General features: G+C 43.4%; 1 protein-coding gene across 2 annotated transcripts; it reads left to right on the forward strand.

The window, feature by feature from the left end:
• The first annotated feature begins 1,105 nt into the window (after nt 1-1,105).
• LOC309568033 (neural cell adhesion molecule 2-like) lies at nt 1,106-19,815 on the forward strand. 2 transcript variants are annotated; one of them, XM_082273611.1, is made up of 9 exons: nt 1,106-1,147; nt 7,753-7,836; nt 9,218-9,430; nt 12,021-12,164; nt 14,024-14,161; nt 14,252-14,363; nt 15,621-15,784; nt 16,548-16,728; nt 19,014-19,815. In XM_082273611.1, exons 3-9 carry the CDS (start codon nt 9,235-9,237, stop codon nt 19,066-19,068), a joined length of 990 nt encoding a protein of 329 aa, XP_082129737.1. In that variant the 5' UTR covers nt 1,106-1,147; nt 7,753-7,836; nt 9,218-9,234; the 3' UTR covers nt 19,069-19,815. The 2 variants fall into 2 exon arrangements, with proteins under 2 accessions (XP_082129737.1, XP_082129736.1); XM_082273610.1 differs by lacking the exon at nt 1,106-1,147 and adding an exon at nt 1,277-1,352.
• The last annotated feature ends 1,322 nt before the right edge of the window (nt 19,816-21,137 follow it).

Raw genomic sequence — 21,137 nt, forward strand, 5'->3', positions numbered from 1 at the left:
CACAGGGACACATCGCATGTTCAGCTATGCTGAATCCTGCAATCTGTCACTGTTTGTCACTTAGGAGATCCGCCTGCTTTGTTTACACAAGCGGGCGGATCTCCAGACTCGATCCCCGATGATCGGGGAAGAGCGGCGGTGATCACCGCCGCTCCTCCCCTGGCCCGACTCCCGCTGTGACTGAATACAGTGGGAGCGAGCCTCTGGCGGCCCGCGCGCGCCGCCCATGGGGGGAGGAGTCCAGCGACATAGGTCTACTTCGCTGGACGATAACGAGCCACTTTGCCGCAGTACCCTCAACGTGAGTGGTTGGCAAGTGGTTAAAGTATGTACATCCGTGCGCTGCGGTACGCTAAAGCACAGGTGCATTTTTTTCCCACCGACCACCAATGTAAGGGACATTCTTCCCACCGACCACCAATGTAAGGGACATTCTTCCCACCGACCACCAATGTAAGGGACATTCTTCCTACTGACCACCAATGTAAGAAGCATTCTTCCCACTGACCTCCAGTGTAAGGGACATTCTTCTCACTTATCCCTAATGTAAGAAACAATCTTCCCACTGACCACCAATGTAAGGGGCATTCTTCCCACTGACCACCAATGTAAGGGGCATTCTTCCCACTGACCACCAATGTAAAGGGCATTCTTCCCACTGACCACCAATGTAAGGGGCATTCTTCCCACTGACCTCCAATGTAAGGGGCATTCTTCCCACTGACCACCAATGTAAGGGGCATTCTTCCCACTGACCACCAATGTAAGGGGCATTCTTCCCACTGACCACCAATGTAAAGGGCATTCTTCCCACTGACCACCAATGTAAGGGGCATTCTTGCCATGAATCCTATAGAGACTCTTGGTGTTCTCAGATCAGTCGCACTGTTAGTGGACGTGGGGGTGGTGGGAATTGTTAGGACAAGTCTATTGCAGACTGCTCAGCCTAGTGGGAGTCAGCTTTCTGTCTCTACATTTCTTGCTGTCTCTGCATTTGGAGTTGGAGTCCTATGTAAGCACCCTTTCCTTCCTTGCCAGGACAGACATCTCTTCTTCCCTCCCCCTCCTTTCCTCTCCCCTATGGTCTCAGGAGTCGGTTGTCCTCATCCCTGGCGCCTCGCAGACTCACAGATGACAAGGCAGTGAGGTGAGCAGAGAGATGGACGTGATGTTGGGTGGGGAGGGGGCCAGTGGGCAGTGTGGGGGGCAGAGGGCAGAGTCCTGGACACCAGGGTATAAATTCTATAGGGGTGACCCCATGCACCACAGTCACCAGCAGCAGCTCTAGAAGATACTCAACATGTCCCCACCAGGGTGCTCCATCATCTTACTGCTCTTCCTTGCAACCTCAGGTGAGCTTAGCTCATATTCTGATCAATTAGGAGTTGTATCTTCTGCTTTCCTCAATGCTTTCTTATGACCAAAGCTGTTTTTTTTTTATGCATTTAAATTGTCTTAATTAATTCATTTTTATTTTTTTTCCTTTATTTTTCTACATACAATTCAAATTTTTCATTTTCAACATTCTGCCTGTCAGTTTTGTCAATTTTGGAATTTTATGAAATGATTGTATGTAGCAATATTTTAATTTCTTCGATAAATATTTCTATCTTTTTATTCATTTTCCACTTTTTTTTTCCTTGCTTTTTTATGGCTTGCAATTTAAAATTTTAATTTTGCAAGTTTTCGAAATGCAGTCCGTTGTTAGTTTTGTCAATTTGGAATTTTGTGGAATTATTGTATGTAGCAATATTTTAATTTCTCTGATAAATATTTCTGTCTTTTTATTAATTTTTCACTTTTTTTTCCTTGCTTTTTTATGGCTTGCAATTCAAAATTTTAATTTTGCAAGTTTTCGAAGCACAGTCTGTGGTTAATTTTGTCAATTTAGAATTTTGTGGAATGATTTTATGAAGCAATATTTTAATTTCTCAGATAAATATTTCTATCTTTTAATTAATTTTCCACTTTTTTCCTTGATTTTGTTTGGCACAAAATTTAGAATTTTAATTTTGTGAGTTTTCGAATCGCAGTCCGTTGTTAGTTTTGTCAATGTGGAATTTTGTGAAATTATTGTATGTAGCAATACCTCTAATTTCTCAGATAAATATTTCTATCTTTTTATTCATTTTTCACTTTTTTTTCCTTGCTTTTTTTATGGCTTGCAATTCAAAAAGAGTTTTTGAAGCGTAGTCCATTGTTAATTTTGTCAATTTGGAATTTTGTGGAATGATTGTATGTAGCAATATTTTAATTTCTCAGATAAATATTTCTGTCTTTTTATTCATTTTCCACTTTTTTTCCTTGATTTTGTTTGGCACAAAATTTAAAATTTGAATTTTGCGAGTTTTTGAAACATAGTCCATTGTTAGTTTTGTCGATTTGGAAATTTTTGGAATGATTGTATGTAGCAATATTTTAATTTCTCAGATAAATATTTCTATCTTTTTATTCATTTTCCACTTTTTTGTTCCTTGATTTTGTTTGGCACGCAATTTAACATTTTAATTTTGCGAGTTTTCGAAATGTAGTCCATTGTTAGTTTTGTCAATTTTGAATTTTGTGGAATAATTGTATGTAGAAATATCATTAATTTCTCAGATAAATATTTCTATCTTTTTATTCAATTCAGTTTCCACTCTTTCTTTTCTTTTTTTTTTTGTGTGCGCAATTTTAATTCTAAAATTTTGTGAGTCTTCGAAACGCAGTCTGTTGTTAGTTTTGACAATTTGGAGTTTTGTTGAATTTTTATATGTAGCAAAATATCTTCTATCTTGACTGTCGGGTACATTTTTCCATCTTCTTCACTAAATTAATTTTCCTTTTCTTTCTTTCTTTCTTTCTTTCTTTCTTTCTTTCTTTCTTTCTTTCTTTCTTTCTTTCTTTCTTTCTTTCTTTCTTTCTTTCTTTCTTTCTTTCTTTCTTTTTTTCTCCCTCCTTTTCTTTCTCTCTCCCTCCTTTTCTTTCTTTCTTTCTTTTTCTTTCTTTCTTTCTTTCTTTCTTTCTTTCTTTCTTTCTTTCTTTCTTTCTTTCTTTCTTTCTTTTTCTTTCTTTCTTTCTTTCTTTCTTTCTTTTAAACTTTTGAAGTTTTAAACTTAAAAATTTTAATTGTACAAGTCTTCACATCGTCATCTGTTGTTAGTTTGTCAGTTTGGAATATTGGTAAATTATTATATGTAGCAATATCTCTAACATCTCACCTGTCCAATACATTTTTCTATCTTTTTTATATTTATTTTCCAATTTTTTTTTCTCTTTCTTACTTTTGCTCACAATTAAAAATGTAATTTTGCTAATCTTCAATTTGGAGTTTTGTGGGATTACTATATGTAGTAATATTTCACCAGTCAGATAAATACTTTGTGGAATTATTATACATGGCAATATCTCTGATATAAAAATGTCTCTATGATATTGATTTAACAGTTGTTACCTTTCTTCTGCACATTTAGATTTCTTTTGCCAGTCTTCAAAATTTACATCTTGTCAATTTGTCAGTTAATACCAAATCCACTAAGTTTTTCAGTTTTCAGGTATTTCTCAGGCAAAGGTTAGCAAGCATGTGGTTGGTTCCTAATGTGTTTTATTCTATAATTGGGGTAGGTTGATAGTGATTTGGTATTTATTTGTTCAGTGGTTTGCTGTGGTTTCAATTTTATTTATGCAATTGGATGCTAATTATTTTTTTTCGGTTGCTATGGGTTACAGCATATCATTCTAGTTAGCTGTTGATGAAACATACAATTATATATTTTCATACAAAATTACATCTGTATGGTGTATAATTTAAAACTGCACATTTTGGATCTCTTTCATATTTTTCCTTTTTTTTAATTTTTTTTATCATTATTATATTACATTTTGATTTGTGATCCAATGATTCTGGGTTATCTATTTAAAGTGTCAGTTCACCCAAAAGTGATATTTCAGTTGTAAGTTGCCTTTACAGGGATGGTGGGAACCCATCATGATGGCCACAGTGGGTGAAAAAAACTTTGGAACTGAACGCAGGGATAGTGGGAACCCCTCATAAGGGCACTAAAGTTATACAGACCTAGAGACTCAGCACATGGGTGGTGAGGACCCCTCATAATGGGCACAGGAGGTGTACAGACCTGGGAATTCAGCACAGGGATGGTGGGAACCACTCATAATGGGCACTAGAAGTATGCAGACCTGGGAATTCAGCACAGGGATGGTGGGAACCCCTCATAATGGGCACCGAAGATGTACACACCTATGAACTTAGCACAGGGATGGTAGGAACCCCTTATAATGGGTTCACTAGGTGTGCAGACCTGGAAACTCAGCACTGGAAAGGTGGGAACCCTTCATTATGGGCACTGAAGGAATACAGACCTGGGAACTCACTGCAGGTATGGTGGGAACCCCTCATAATGGGTGCACTAGGTGTACAGACCTGGGAACTCAGCACTGGAATGGTGGGAACCGTTCATTATGGGCACTGAAGGCATACAGACCTGGGAATTTACCACAGGGATGGTGGGAACCCCTCATAATGGGCACTGAAGGTATACAGATCTGGAAACTCACCACAGGGATGGTGGGAACTCCTCACAATGGGTACACAAGGTGTGCAGACCCAGCACAGGGATTTTGGGAACCCCTCAAATTGGGCACTGAAGGTATGCAGACCTGGGAACTCAGCACAGGGATGATGGGAAGCCCTCATAATGGGCACAGCAGGTGTACAGACCCAGGAACCCATTACATGGATGGTGGGAACCCCTCATAATGGGTACAGCAGGTTTTGCAGACACAGGAGCTCAGCACAGGGATGGTGGGAACTCCTCATAATGGGCACAGCAGGTGTACAGACCTGGGAACTCATTAAATGGATGGTGGGAACCCCTCATAATGGGCACAGCAGATGTACAGACCTGAGAACTCATTACATGGATGGTGGCAGTGTTGGGGACATGGTGGGAACCCCTCATAATGGGCACAGCAGGTGTACAGACTTGAGAACTCAGCACAGGGATGGTGGGAACTCCTCATAATGGGCACAGCAGGTGTACAGATCCGGAAACACAGTACAGGGATGGTGGGAACTCCTCACAATAGGCATATTAGGTGTGCAGCTCTGGGAACTCATAAATAGGAGAAACTGTCTGAAGGTTGAAATCCCCAGCATCTGAAAAGCTGAATATCAGTTCTGGTTGGACCGGCTGGCCACCAAGAACTATAGATTTTGATGTAAAAGCTTTTGAAGTCTCCATGGCACCCCTGCGACCACCAGCAAATTAAAACATATTTAGGAGTCAAATTACAGACTATCATCAATTTTATAAACTTGCAGGCAATGGTGTTCATTTACTTAAATAGTGTTGAATTTTTACTTAGCAAGATGTTGGGTTGGCCATGAACACCCAACCACGTACAGGGGAGAATGATAGAAAAATAAGATTTTAATTTGCTCGCAACTGGCCGCTTGTCCAACCCAGCTGAACGAGGTGAACTTTCTCCGGTGCTTTAGTAAATCAGCCTCAATGAATGAAAACATCATCAGACGCTCGGCCCACGTGGAGGGACAGAATAAGAGTGGCGGCAGGACAAGCAGCACAATACGCCGATCGAGGCTTGTACTGGCCGCCATCCAAAATTAAAAAAGAGGAAAGAATTCCTGAAAGTATTTCCTACAGTAGTTAACCTACTTTTGATGCAACGAGTTTCCTTAAATGCTTCCTCTGGTCCGTTTCTTGCTCTGCAAACCCTTAAAGAGTCCGTACAGAAGAGTTGGAGAATAGACTCAACATAGGGATTCCATTCACCGGGAAATCCGTTTTGGGGGGTTGGAAGAGTCCCCCTTCTTCGGGGCTGAATAAGAAGAGAAGAATGGATTTTTTAAAGCTTTTTATTGCTCTAGTTCAGATTCCATTCCTCTGTTTTTATTGATATATATCTATCTACACTTTGTATCATATATACTTTAACCACTTGCCAACCGCCCGTTGCAGTTTTTCTGAGGCAGGCTGGCTTTCCTGCACAAACCGGTTGTGAGCGCGGTGCTGGGGGTGAGCGCACGCCGGCAGCGGCACGCTCCCGTGCCCACTAGGCAGCGGGGATACCGATGCACGGGGCCGATGGCCGCGATTGCCGCCGGCCACCCGCGATCTCTCCCCGCTGAGAGAGAAGGACGGTCAGCTGTTGTAAACACATCTGACCGTTCTTCTCTCTGAAATGATCACAGAGCGCCTGTGATCCTTCTATATAGGATCACATGTCTCTATGGTCATTTCACAAGCCACGCCCCCCACAGTTAGAATCACTCCCCTAGGCCCACGCTTAACCCTTTGATCACCCCTGGGTTAACCCCCCTTCCCTGCCAATGTTATTATGACAGTAAGAGTGCATATTTTGTAGCACTGATAACTGTAGTAATGTCATTGGTCCCCCCCCCCCCCCAAAAAAGTGTCAAAAATGTCAGTTAGGGGTCCGATCTGTCCGCTGCAATGTCGCAGTCCTCCATTACTAGTTCCACCATTACTAGTAAAAAAAAATAACATAAATCTTTCCCCTAGTTTGTAGATGCAATCAATTTTGCTAATAACTTATGTAGCAGAATAAAAATTGGTCTAAAATGATGAAAAAATTAAAACACAAATCTCCTCTACCATGTCACCGTCTTCTAGCACAATCTCCCCAAATTGACCCTCTTAGCACAAATCCACTTCTCCCATCCCCCTCCCAACACAAATCACCCCTAAATCACAGCTCCTAGCACATACCCCCCAAAATTCTTACCCCACAGCTGCCCCTTTCAACACAAATACCCCTTCTGGTGCCCCCTCACCTCACATGATACTGTGCCCCACAGCCTCACATGATACCACCATGCCCAGGGCAGCCGTCCCTCCTGCCCACCCCTTGTGCCGACCCTTCACGCCATTGCAGGGCACTTGCAGAGTAGCCCTATTCACTTGTATGTGTCATGTTCAGCAGGCGCCACCCCCGCCAAAAGCAACAGGGGGTATAGTTCCTGCCGCAGCCACAAAGCTTTACATCCACGACACTGCTTCTTTAGCTAAAGTGGGTAGTCATTGGGGGGGGGGGGGGGCAGTAAAAGCACAGCTCAACCACAGGGTTTTACAGCCCCCCCCCCCCCAACCTCACTTGTGAACGAGCCCACAATCAAAGGAAGATACAGTTGCAAGGAATGTTCAGTGAATGTCACGTTCACAAAAAAGGTAGAACTTTTATTCCAGCAAATTTCACCTAAGCAGTTCAATGAGTGAAACTGAGTTTCCCCTTAAAATTTTAGTTGAATGAAAAACTGCCATTTTTGCGGCAAAATCAGGTTCACCGGGGAAGTCGCTTCCCTCATCCCTACTCTTAATGAAAATTCCGCTACAGCGTTTCAATCGCATTTTAAAGGTACCTGCAAATCTGAAACATAAATTGGGCTGTGCAGTCTTTAATGACTTGTATGGTCCACAAGGCTCCCGCTGGCCGGGTAACATGTAAGCATTGGCCTAAGCTTTAGGTCACATCACAGCGTTTTTTCTAGTATTTATGAGAATGAAAAATTATTGGGTCATGCCGAGGGGTGAGTTTCAATTTTGCATTTCAATTCCATTGGGCGACTCTGGATGCCAGAGTTGTCAGGTGGCCAGGTCAAGGCTCATAAAGGTTACAAAGAATTACTGTTGTTTTTTTTTTCCCCCCTCTGAACTTCATATGGTCCTTATTGTGAGACTGTTTCAAGATATTTATTATTTTTGTGTCTTCCAGGGTATTGTGCCAAACCCCGAGTGGAAATCATTCCATCCAATGGAGAGATCTTTCTGGGAAAGGATCAGAGCTTTATATGCAAATGTAAGAAAAATTCATCCAACGTACATTATACTTAAAGGGATGCCAAGGCTGGGCGAGAAGGGGTTAATGCTTGTATCTTCAGCTCCATCTAGTGGTTGAAACGCAGAATCATTTTCCGAAATATCTCAATGAGAAAAGTATACTGCACGTTGGCCACTAGATGGCAGTGCTGGGATAAAGTCACCTAGACAGGGTGAACATACTAAATCGTGCCCCCCCCCCGGAGCGTTATGTGCCAGCAAAAATCTCCCCCCTCAGAACATATGGAGACCCCTGAACTAGACAATGTGATCGGAACAGACCTTCCTGCCCCTCTTGGGAGCATAATAGCTCAGTTAAATGCAGGGCTGGAACAAGACATTGTGCTGCCTGGGGCCAAAAAGAAAATGCTGCCTCCCCCCCCTAAATTAAAAAAATGACACCCAACAAAAGGCCCATCCATTATTTTATATAAATATAACATTTGGAAAATATTATATATACTGTTATCTTCTTCCATAACTCACCACCGGAACAGTCCACCAAACACCCATCTTGCGCGCCCCCACCCTAGAAGATCCAGCCTGCCCTGCATTAGATGGAGTGCGCTGATGTCTGACTTCATTGCGCACACCACGATCACGTGAGACACTCCGCCTCCTCATACTCATCAGTTTGCACTACGGGCAGCAGTATGAGATGAGGAAATGCCGCCCGTAACGTGCCGCAAACTGATGACACACAAAACTGCTGGAAACAAAATCTTGGAAGTCAATTTGCTGCCCCTCTCCAAGTGCTGCCTGGGTCCAGTGTACCCAATGGGAGGGACAGCCCCGGTTAAAGGAATGACAACACTGGGCAAGATGGAGTTAATGCCTGTATCATCAGCAGCTCCATCTAGTGGCCACAATGCAATATTGTTCTCTGAGAAAACTGTACTGCATTTTGGCCACTAGATGGAGCTGATGATAGAGGCTAAATTAACCTTGTACACAAAATACAGGACATTTCATTCAGCTTGCACAAATGCTTCTGAACTTCGTGCAACAAATGTTAAATAACTAGACCCCCTACAGAAATCTATTTATAAATGTTTTCCCCCAAGAGTCACACAACTTTTTCCCAGGATTTACAAATTGTTTCCAATTTAATCCAATTAAAAAAAATGTGTCAAAGCTTGCTAAAAGTCTGCTAACATTTGGTTTAACCATTTCATGGCCAAATCTTATTGAAGCCTAAGTGCCCAGATCACATCTAGCAGTGTCGGTAAACGACCTCATGAGATTATCATGAATGGCCTTCGTGGTGATCACATGATCGGGAACCGCACTTTTCTACAGGTTTGCAGTCGGGAAATTTAAAGTTGTCCTGTTCAGATTTCGATAACTTTTTTTTTCCACAGCATCGGTGGAGGCAACGATGAAATGGCTTAGCGGTGACGATGATGAGGAGATCGAAGATCAACCAAAGCGGTACAAAAAAGAACACATCGATGAGACAACTATAACGCTGCAAGTAACGGCATCCAAGGTTGAACCTGACCGTATTATCAAATGTCAAGCCGAGTCGGAGTCCGGAGAGACAACAAATTCCGAGATCAAAATCAAAATCATTCGTAAGTTCTACCCCACTGTGGGGCAGTTCATACCAGAGGACTGGCAGTAGTGGGAAAAGGGGCACTTTTTTTGGGGGGGGGGGGTTGCCAATTTTTACATTTTGCTTTATAGTATCCACTGCCTGCATCAAACATACAGTAAATTACAGGTGATACACTGCAGGTGGGCAAAGAAAAATGAAAACCATTTTTGTTTTGTTGCCTCCTTTATTACAAAGTGATACAACAAAAAAAAAAAAAAATCTCATTTTATTCATTATTGTATCTGGTGCATATCCTAATTTGGGTGGTAACATAGATGTGACCTGAGACCTCTACATGTGACCTGAGACCTCTACATGTGACCAGAGGCCTCTATGAGTAAGCTGAGACCTCTATGTGTTACCAGAAGGCCTCTACATGTAGCCTGAGACCTCTACGAGTGAGCTAAGACCTCTATATATGAGATAAGACCTCTATATGTGACCTGAGACCTCTATGTTTGGGATGAGACATGTACATGTGACCTGAGATCTCTATGTGTGAGATAATACCTCTTTATGTGACCTGAGACCTATATGAGTGAGCAGAGACCTCTACACGTGACCCAATACCTCTATGTGTCAGATGAGACCTCCACATGTAATCAGAGACCTCTACACGTGACCTGAGACCTCTAGATGTGACCAGAGACCTCTATAAGTGAGCTGAGGCCGTTGCATGTGACCAGAAACCTCTATGTATGAGATGAAACTTCTACATGTGACCAGAAACCTATATGTGTGAGATGAGACCTCTACATGTAACCTGAGATATCTAGATGTGACCAGAGACCTCTAGATTTGACCAGAGACCTCTATAAGCGAGCTGAGACCTTTACGTGTGACCAGAAATCTCTATGTGTGAGATGAGACCTCTATATGTGACATTAGACCTCTGCATGTGAGATGAGACCTCCACATGTGACCTGAGACCTCTATGTTTGAGATAATACCTCTTTATGTGACCTGAGACCTATATGAGTGAGCAGAGACCTCTACACGTGACCTGAGACCTCTATGTGTCAGATGAGACCTCTACATGTGACGTAAGACCTCTATACGTGACCTGAGACCTCTAGATGTGACCAGAGACCTCTATAAGTGAGCTAAGGCCTTTTCATGTGACCAGAAACCTCTATGTGTGAGATGAGACCTCTACATGTGACCAGAGACCTCTTTGTGTGAGATGAGACCTCTATATGTGACCTGAGATCTCTATGTGGTAGATAAGACCTCTATGTGTTAGAAGAGACCTCTATATGGGAGATGAGACCACTACATGTGTCCAGAGACCTCTATGTGGTAGATGAGACCTCTATGTGGTAGATGAGACCTATATGTGTGACCTGAGACCTCTATGTGGTAAATGAGACCTCTATGTGGTAGATGAGACCTCTATGTGTGAGATGAGACCTCTACATATGACCAGAGACCTCTATGAGTGAGCTAAGACCTCTACATGTGACAATAGACCCCTGCTTTCAATCTACATGTAGCACTACCCCCATGGGAACTGCTTTGATTTAACTGATTCTTCCCCAGAGTCAGTTCAGAGGCAGCCAGGCACAAGAATCATTCCACTCACTCTTGCTCAATAATCAGCTGGGGGGATGTCTTTTAGGATTCTTGGGATACTCCAGATTTCCTAATTCTTTACAGAAGGACACTCCACCTTGCTAAGTCCTTCTGAAAGTCTCAATGCAAGAACAGGTACAAATGGGCGCTATCCTTGACAGGAATACTACTGGCTTGTCCCCCAAGGGATACCGCACACAGTTACCAGAACCATGGTCTCAGGTCAGAACTCATAGTGCCACAGGATCACTGGGCGCCCCCCCCAGTATCCCCAGACACACTTCAATAAGCTCAACAGGCCAGACTCCGAAGTAAGGAATCCCCCACTAGCTCCAAACAGAGATCTTGGGAAATAACCCCCCCCCCCCCCCCAGCTCTTCCAAAGCTGGGACCTCTATTAAAAAAGGCTGAGCTCAGGTTAGCTGTAGGTGGGGGTGGACTCCCCCCCACCCAGATAGGTGGATTCCCTCCAACAAGGGCAAGAGAAAGAAACCTGTTGCTCCAACCACCTTCTGGGTGGCTGAAGCACAATAAATATTCAGGCTGAGATTTGCCTTGCTCAAGCCTCTATGTTCCAGAAGCCTCTGGAAGGCAGGGGAGATCAATCAAACCCGCAGCCTGTGAAAGCCAGAACAGCCAGAAGCAATCGACAACTGCCCCACTAATAACAGAGGAGCCAAAAAAAATGTACCTACATCCTACCAACCTAACTAGGAGCTACATACAGTACATGTGACCTGAGGCCTCTTTATTTTCAATCTCAATGTGACCTGAGACCTCTACATGTGACCCGAGACCTCTACATGTGACCTGAGACCTCGGTTTTCAATCTGCATGTGATTTGAGACCTTAGCTATTATTCTACATGTGACCTGAGATCTCTTTTTTCAATCTACATGTGACCTGAGACCTATTTTTACATTCTGCATTGTCTGTAGATGTTACATTGATTATGCTGACTCATATTTCACTCTTTTCATTGTATTTTTATACAGAGAAACCAACTTTTGTGAAGGATGTGTCGCTTAAGAAAGAATTTGCCGCCGACTCAGTCGCTAAGCTGCCGTGCGCTGTGGAAGGCATCCCTACACCTCAGATCACCTGGTTCCGCAATGACATGCCCGTCCCAATCTTACCAGGTCAGTCTGATATTCTGACCCAGTGAAAATATCCACTTAAAGGGACAGAGCATAAATGCTGCACATTTACCTGCAGGGTGAACAGTTTCTGCAACCAATAGTGCTCCCGATCATGAGACCACTGGGATGGTGGATCACAGTGGTCATGTAATCAGGCAGACTTTGCTGCTCACCCGGGGTGTAATAGCTCAGTTAAAGGGATGCTGAGGCTGGGCAGCAAGGGGTTAATGTATGTATCATCAGCTCAATCTAGTGGTCAGAATGCAATACAAGAGGGTTGCTGGTTCGAATCCCAACCACGACACTACCTGCCTGGAGTTTGCATGTTCTCCCTGTGCCTGCGTGGGTTTCCTCCGGGTACTCTGGTTTCCTCCCACACTCCAAAGACATTCTGGTAGGTTAATTGGATCCTGTATAAAAAAAAAAATTGGCCCTACTGTGTGAGTTAGCGACCTTAGATTGTAAGCTCCTTAAGGGTAGGGACTGATGTGAATGTACAATGTATATGTAAAGCGCTGCGTAAATTGACATCGCTATATAAGTATCTGAAATAATAATAATAATAATATAGTTTTTTGAGAAAACTATACTGCATTTTGGCCACATCAGTGCCATCTAGTGGTCAAAATGTAATATAGTTTTCTGAGAAAACTATACTGCATTTTGGCCACATCAGCGCCATCTAGCGGTCAAAATGTAATATAGTTTTCTGAGAAAACTATACTGAATTTTGGCCACTAGATGGAGATGATACAAGCATACAAAATACAGGACATCTCATTTAAATTGCTTCTGACATTCGTGCAATGAATGTTTTATAACTACAGTAAACCCACCTCCATCGCAGGGGTTACCTTCTAGACCCACCCTGCGATAAGTGAAAATCCGCAAAATAGAAATACCCTATTTAAATCACCCTAGGCATGTTTTTATAACTTTTACAGTACTTTTAAAAGCATTTTTCGTTCACATGTAGGCGTTTTGGGGCGTTTTTGGGGAGTTTTTCTGCTCTAGGATCAGCTCTCAAAACGCCCAACAAGACAAATCCTATTCATTTCAATGGCCCCTGTTCACATCTGAGCGTTTTGACGCTGTAAGCAAAACGCCCAACGCTCAAAAAAGTACATGAGCTTCTTTTTGGGCAGATTACAGGCGTTTTCCACTGGTTTCTATTCAATCTAAAAACGCCTGCACAAAAAATGCCTGAAAAAACGCCTGTAAATCGCGGTAAAAATCGCGGTAAAAACGCGCGAAAAAACGCTACGCTCAGGTGTGAATGTGGTTTTTAAACACACTTTTAAAACAATAGAAACTCATTTAAACACATAAAAGATATTAAGAGAGAGAGAAGGGGAATAGAAAACACAAAAATATTTAATTCATAATTATTAATATAATACAGTAATATTAATAGGTCTTACAGAAAAAAACGCGAAATACCAGGACCGCGAAAACGGAACCGCGATATAACGGGGGTTCACTGTAGACCCCTAAGGGATCTATTTTTATAAATGTTTTCACCCAAGAGTTACACAACTTTCACCCAGAATTTGCACATTTTTTTCAACTGAATCCAATTACAAAAATGTTTGAACCTTATGTGAAAATTCTGTGATATAAAGAGACCCTCAAGTCAAATTCAGATATTTATACTGATTAATTAAAAAAAAAAAAAAGATTTATTCATAAATAATAATGATTTGTATTTATTATATCTGCCTGGAGCTCAGCTTTACCAAGTGTGTATCCAGTCTGTAATAAATAATTATATATACATTAATAATAAATTATTATTATTATAATAATTATTAATTATTATATATACATTAAAAATTGTGACTTTTTTTTTTTTTGCTTAGGTCATCTCTCTGCGACCCGTGATGGGACCCTGACCATTGACAAGATCCAGCTGTCAGATGCTGGGATGTACTATTGCCAAGCTTACATCCGGGAACGCAATGAGATCGAGTACAAGAACGTCACCGTCACTGTTAATGGTAAGGCTCTGACTTTTCTTCCACCTAAAATTTGACCATATAATCCGTTAGTTCTGGCTTTAACCGTGGTTTTCTCTTATTCTTCCTCAGCGGCTCCGATAGTCAGCTTTGAGGAACCCTTTCCCAAAATCACTTCCAAATCCAACGCCTCATTCACCTGCTCTGTGACCGGACACCCCAAGCCCGAGATCGTCTGGAAAAAGTAAATACCCTTCAAGTTCCCATGTATAGACGGGTGCCGATGGAGACAGACCAACACATTCCAGCCTTTCCATGGCAATTTTTTTTAATTTGTTGGCATAACAATGGTTTATTCCACTGTGGTGTATAAAGAGCATAGGACCAATGTTCTATATACAAATCAATGCAGCAGAGGAGCTTACACTCTAATGTCCCCACCACAGACACATAATATTACTGTTATACATTTACTTTTATAGCTCTGACATATACCGCAGTGCTGTACAGAGAACACTGAGCCAATCACATCAGTCTCTGTACCAGAGGAGCTTACACTCTAATGTCACCCCACAGTCACACACTATTATTATTATACATTTATATAGCGCTGACATATACCGCAGTGCTGTACAGAGATCACTGAGCCAGTCACATCAGTATCTGTGGAGGAACATTAGAGTGCAAGCTCCTCTGGTACAGAGACTGATGTGACTGGCTGAGTGTTCTCTGTACAGCAATGCGGTATATGTCAGAGATATAAAAACAAATGTATAACAGTAATATTATGTGTCTCTGGAGGGACATTAGAGTGTAAGCTCTTCTGGTACAGACACATAATATTACTGTTATACATTTATTTTTATAGCTCTGACATATACCGCAGAGCTGTACAGAGAACACTGAGCCAGTCACATCAGTCTCTGTACCAGAGAAGCTTACACTCTAATATCCCCCCACAGTCACACACTATTATTATTATACATTTATATAGCTCTGACATATACTGCAGTGCAGTACAGAGAACACTGAACCAGTCACATCAGTCTCTGCACCAGAGGAGCTTACACTCTAATGTCTCCCTGCAGTCACGCACATTTAGTATTATACATTTATATAGCTCTGACATATACCGCAGCGCTGTACAGAGATCACAGAGCCAGTCACATCAGTCTCTGAAGAGCTTACAATCTAATTTCTAATCATATATAAACTATAAACAGACTTGGATACATGCATGTGGAAGCCAAATAATCTAATCTATCTATCTATCTATCTATCTATCTATCTATCTATCTATCTATCTATCTATCTATCTATCTATCTATCTATCTATCTATCTATCTATCTATCTATCTATCTATCTATCTATCTATCTATCTATCTATCTATCTATCTATCTATCTATCTATCTATCTATCTATCTATCTATCTATCCTATTGAAGGACAGATTGGTCAGCAATTTGAATACAAAGCTAATTTTAGCCTTGCTGCCTGCAGGGGAGAAGAGGTGGTCAGCCATGATGGACAGAAATACATCTTAAGCTCCAATGGTCTTCAGCTCTCCATCACCGACCTGGCCAAGGACGATGAAGGGAACTACACCTGCTACGCCACCAACAGCTTAGGACAAGAAAGCACAACCCTGACCCTGCAAGTTATCGGTACGCTTATTCTGTGTACATTACACCTCGATTAGACACCTTCCAAGTATACCGGTTACTTATGTAGCATTCCCCTTTTATTCCCATAGATGGAAGCTGATTGGATTCTATGCAGAGCTGCACCAGATTTTGCATGCTCCAGTTTTAGTAAATCCCCCCCCCCCCTTCATATCATTGAAGTCAATGCAGGTCGCTCCAGGTCGCCCCAAAGTAGTACAGGACCCTTTTTCTAAGTCGGAGCGACTTGTGTCGCTCCTATTAGAACAGGTCCCGTGCTAATCTATGGCAGACGACCCACGGCGACCCACAGTCGCCCCAGTGTGAACCGGCTCTTATATGATCATGTTTTAAAGTTTTAACTTTGTATCTAATGTTTTTTTTGTTTGTTTGTTTTTTTAATAAACTAAATATAATAAATGAAAATAAGCCCCCGTTCACACTAAGGCGACCAGGTCGCCTTCCATAGGGAAGCTGCGGACCCGTTCTAATAGGAGCGACACAAGTCGCTCTGACTTAGAAAAAGGGTCCAGAGCTTCTTTGGGGCGACCCGGAGGCGACCGCCATAGACTTCAATGTTATGAAGTCCGTGGCGGCCGCTCCGAGGTCGCGGCGCGCTGCTCGCACCGCGACCTCGGAGGTCGCCCCTGGAAGTAGCGTCGCTCGTATGTGAACGGGGCCTAAATCTTTTTAATAAGAAATTTAATAACTGCAAATCACTTAAAGAAATGCAGGGTTTCAAACTGACCTCTGTGTGTCTCTTTAGACGCTCCTCGTGGTGTTGGAGCTGGTGTCATCGCTGGGATCATCTTGCTTATAATATTGGGGACTCTGCTGGCCGTTGACCTGACTTGTTACAGAACGAGACGCCGTGGTTTCCTCATGTTCCTGTCCACCAATGTACTGGGTAGATCGGTGCCGAGGGTCAAGCTGGAAGACGACCTCAAGTAAGTTTCCTTCCATCATCTTCACCACCTGCTGCACACCTACTCTCAGCACCATGGACAGTTCCATGTCTACAGCAAATAAGCAATGTGTAGAGCAGCCTTTCTCAAGCTTTTAAACACAGAGGACCCCTTAAAATACATTTCTGGTCTCGGGGAACCCCTGCTAAAATTAGAAAATCTACAACTCATGACACATTAGTGTGACAGTCAGTGGGAAGAATGCTCCTTACTCGTGTCATCATTGGGAAGAATTACCCCCTTACAGATAGCTAAAAGGAACAATGGTGTCATTGGAACTTATCTGAGAGGCAGAAATTGCCCATTTCTCAAGAAACTCCTAGCAACCTCAGGAGGAACCTTAGGGTTCCACGGAACCTTGGTTGAGAAACCCTGGTATAGAGGAAGGTCCCTTCAATTTGTGATGACCCATAAGGGATACCTCAGGAGGAACCTTATGGTTCCAAGGAACCTTGATTGAGAAACCCTGGTTTAGAGGAAGGTCCCTTCAATTTGTGATGACCCATAAGGGATACCTCAGGAGGAACCTTAGGGTTCCACGGAACCTTGGTTGAGAAACCCTGGTTTAGAGGAAGGTCCCTTCAATTTGTGATGACCCATAAGGGATACCTCAGGAGGAACCTTAGGGTTCCACGGAACCTTGGTTGAGAAACCCTGGTTTAGAGGAAGGTCCCTTCAATTTGTGATGACCCATAAGGGATACCTCAGGAGGAACCTTAGGGTTCCACGGAACCTTGGTTGAGAAAACCTGGTTTAGAGGAAGGTCCCTTCAATTTGTGACGACCCATAAGGGATGATTGACTGCAAAATTCTAAATTGTGTTGTACAGTCTTCACTGCCAGCGTTAGACTCGGTAGACGCGGAATTTGAGCTTGTGGCTTCAGTCTCTGAACTTGTGTCATTGGCAACCATTTAAGAAGCTTCTGAGATCATTCAGAATTCAGTGTCGGAGTTATACCTGTACGCCTGGGGTGTCAAACTCAATTTAAACATGGGCCGCATCAGCATTATGGTTGCCCTTAAAGTGCCAGTTGTAAGACTAGATACCCAGAGCACCACCACCCCCCCCCCATCATCAAAAGTCAAGAGTTCCCCACCCTCCCTTACATCACATTGCACCCCCACCCCCTTACCTAGTGCTTCTGCCAGGAAGAATCTGAGGGCAGAGTTGGGAAGCAGAAAGTGCAAAATCTGGAGGTAGACTAGAGGAGGGCTGGAGCCTGCTGAATGCTGAGAACAGGGGAGGTGTAGACGAGGGGATTCTGCAGCTGCACAGAGAGGCCCATGATCTGTAGGAGGAGTTCTGTCCTCCTCCCTTCTGTGGACTGCTGAAACAGGGGGTTTGAAGCAAACCTCTCCACTGCAGCATGGAGAAACGCAGGATCTGGAGGAGTTCTGTCCTCATCTGCCAACTGCTGAGATGGGGGGGGGATGCAGAGGCGAGCCTCTTCATGGCTGCATGAAATAGCACAGGATCTGGTGGAGGAGTTCTGTTCTCCTCTCTGCTACCAACTGCTGAGAGGGTGGTGGGGGTAGAGACAAGCCTCTCTGTGGCTGCATAGAGAAGCGCAGGCTCTGGAGGAGGAGTTATGTCCTCCTCTCTGTTGCCTACTGCTGATGGATCTGGTGGAGGACTTCTGTCATCCTCTTTAGTACCAATTGCTGAGACTAGGGGAGTGGCGCAGCTGCAGGAGAGATACGAGGGTCACAAAAATTGCCCTGATGAGTCAGCTTCGGCCTGCGGGCCTTGTGTTTGACACATGTGCCATTGGAGGAGCAGCGAGGTCACCTAAGTCAAAAGAAGACCCCCCTACCTTCTTCTCCATAGCATTGGTGGGGAGGAGGGGGGGGGGTATTCTGTAGGCCTCAAAGATAACTGGGAACAATATAACTTTTGACACTGCATCACAGGAAGTTATAAGATCTCTGGATTTCTGGCAGGTTTTTTTTGTACTTATTAAACAGATATACCACAACACTTTCAAGACCCTTGCACATGGGGTACCCTGCCCAGATGCAGTATGTTCCTCCTGGCACATTAGTGCACCCGATGCAGCATCCAGCACCACTGCAGGCAGTCTGATAAAGTTTAAGGCAGGCTGTGGCTCTGTCATCTGGGGCCTGGATGACAGAAGACCCATGTTCAAGGGGCCTCAAGGGTAAATTTAATGGACCAAAAGGGACTAAACAGGAGAAGTCCATTATTAGGGTTTACATACAGCGGCTGCCCAATTCTCCACACTTACATAATTTTTTTATCTTTATAGGAAGGGGACCTCCGACAAGAGCCACGTGGTGAATATTTCAGGCATCGATGCCTGACACCTCCCAAAGTTGATGTGGACACAAGAGGAAGCGGCGGGATAAAGATCCAAACTTTGTACAGAGACATCCAGAAATGTCCCCCCTGGGGACTGAGAGACTTCAGCACTGTATATAAATCTCACCACCACTAAACACGACCTTCATAAATGCGTTCATTCTTTAACTACCTGAAGATAAAACCAATTTTTTTTTTAAAGGTGGACAGATCGAAAACCCATTTCAATGTCCGTACTCTTCCAGCACAGTCACATTTTTTTACAATATCTAGTTAGTCCTCCATCCAGTTGTGAATTAGAGCCAGAAGAAAACAATCAGGTTAAAGGGTCTCCAGGAGAACTTGGCCCAAAGTCTATGCATTGACATGTCATCTCACCAAGTGCTCCACAGGTACTGAATCATGGCGGCAGCTGTGTAGTTTTGAATTGATCTGCATAGCGGAGGGGGCACTGTGAGAGCCTATTGCACTACATGGCATGTCTACACAAGGGAGAGGACAACACAACTGACCTTCTTATCCCTTTATTGACAACTGCCTTACGTGCAAAAGACGAAGAGGAATGCACAGCAACTGTTAATGAGAGGCGAAGACAGGACTCAGTTGCCAGTCCAATGGCCAAGTAACAAATAAAGAGAACCTGTCTACACAGCTGTAGTGATCATCTTGGGTTGGAGGCTTCCACTGGAGCAGCGCTAGTTATGGGACAGAGCTTCCTTGATGTACTATGACTGTGGACTAGCATAGCCTTTAGCCTTCTAAAATTACTGCAGACTTTAGCCTCCTGAAACTACCACAGGCTAAAGCTAAAACAGCATTTAGTCCTTAAAACAAACTAGCATAGCCTTTAGTAGACTGGAACTAGCACAGCCTTTAGAACCTTGGAACTAACACAGCTTCTAGGCCCTGCAACTAGCATAATATTTAGTACCTCAGAACTAGCAGGGAGTGTTTACTAACCTGGAACTAGAACAGCCTTTAGCATTGTGGAATAAACACAGCCTTTAGTACCTCAGGAAAACCCCAGCTTTTAGCACCCTAGAACAAGCCCAGCCATAAGCACCTTTGAATTAGCATAGCCTTGACCCCCTAGAAGCCACATGGCCTTTAGTAACCTGGAACTAGCACAGGCTTTAGCATCCTAGAGCCAGCACAGCGTTTAGTACCTTGGAATTGCACAGCTTTTAGCACACTAGAACTAGCACAGCCTTAAGCTCCCCAAAAAATAGTATAGCCTTGACCCCCTAGAACCCACATGGCATTTAGTACCCTGGAACTAACACAGTGTTTAGCATCCTAGAACCAGCACAGCCTTTAGTACAGTCTTAAGCACCCAAGAACTAGTATAGCCTTGACTCCCTAGAACCCACATGGCCTTTAGTACCCTGGAACTAGCACAGTCTTTAGCATCCTAGAACCAGCACAGCCTTTAGTACAGCCTTAAGAACCCAAGAACTAGTAAAGCCTTGACGCCCTAGAACCCACATGGCATTTAGTACCATGGAACAAGCACAGCTTTTAGCACCCTAGAACTAGCACAGCTTAAGAACCCTAGAACTAGTATAACCTTGACCCTCTAGAACCCACAGGGTCTTTAGTAACCCGGAACTAGCCCAGCCTTTAGCTTTCTAGAACCAGCACAGCCTTTAGTACCTCAGAATTAGCATGACCTTTAGCACCCTAGAACTAGCACAGACTTAAGCATCCTAGAACTAGTATAGCCTTGACCCGCTAGAACCCACCTGGCAAGGAGGAGGACAGAACTTACTAGGTTGCTGGGAGTTCCTTGAGCCTTTAGTGGCCTGGAACTAGCAAAGCCTTTAGCATCCTAGAACCAGTGCAGCCTTTAGGACTTCCCAATTAGCTCAACCTTTAGCACCCTAGAACTAGCACAGCCTTAAGCACCTTTGAACTAGCATAGCCTTTACCCCCTAGAACTTACGTGGCCTTTAGTAGCCTGGAACTAGCACAGCATGTAGCATACTCGAGGCAGTTCAGCCTTTAGTACCTTGGAATTAGCATAACCTTAAACACCCTAGAACTCTCATAGCAATAGTACCCCAGAAATCCA

The sequence above is a fragment of the Pelophylax lessonae genome (genome assembly GCF_965119305.1).
Source record: "Pelophylax lessonae genome assembly, chromosome: 12".
NCBI classification, from domain to species: Eukaryota; Metazoa; Chordata; class Amphibia; order Anura; family Ranidae; genus Pelophylax; species Pelophylax lessonae.

Coding starts and splice junctions, on each gene's coding strand:
- LOC309568033 (XM_082273610.1), top strand. CDS start 1,301: ATGTCCCCACCAGGGTGCTCCATCATCTTACTGCTCTTCCTTGCAACC. Junction 7,837..9,217: donor TCAGAGCTTTATATGCAAAT/GTAAGAAAAATT, acceptor TTTTTTCCACAG/CATCGGTGGAGGCAACGATG. Junction 12,165..14,023: donor GCCCGTCCCAATCTTACCAG/GTCAGTCTGATA, acceptor TTTTTTGCTTAG/GTCATCTCTCTGCGACCCGT.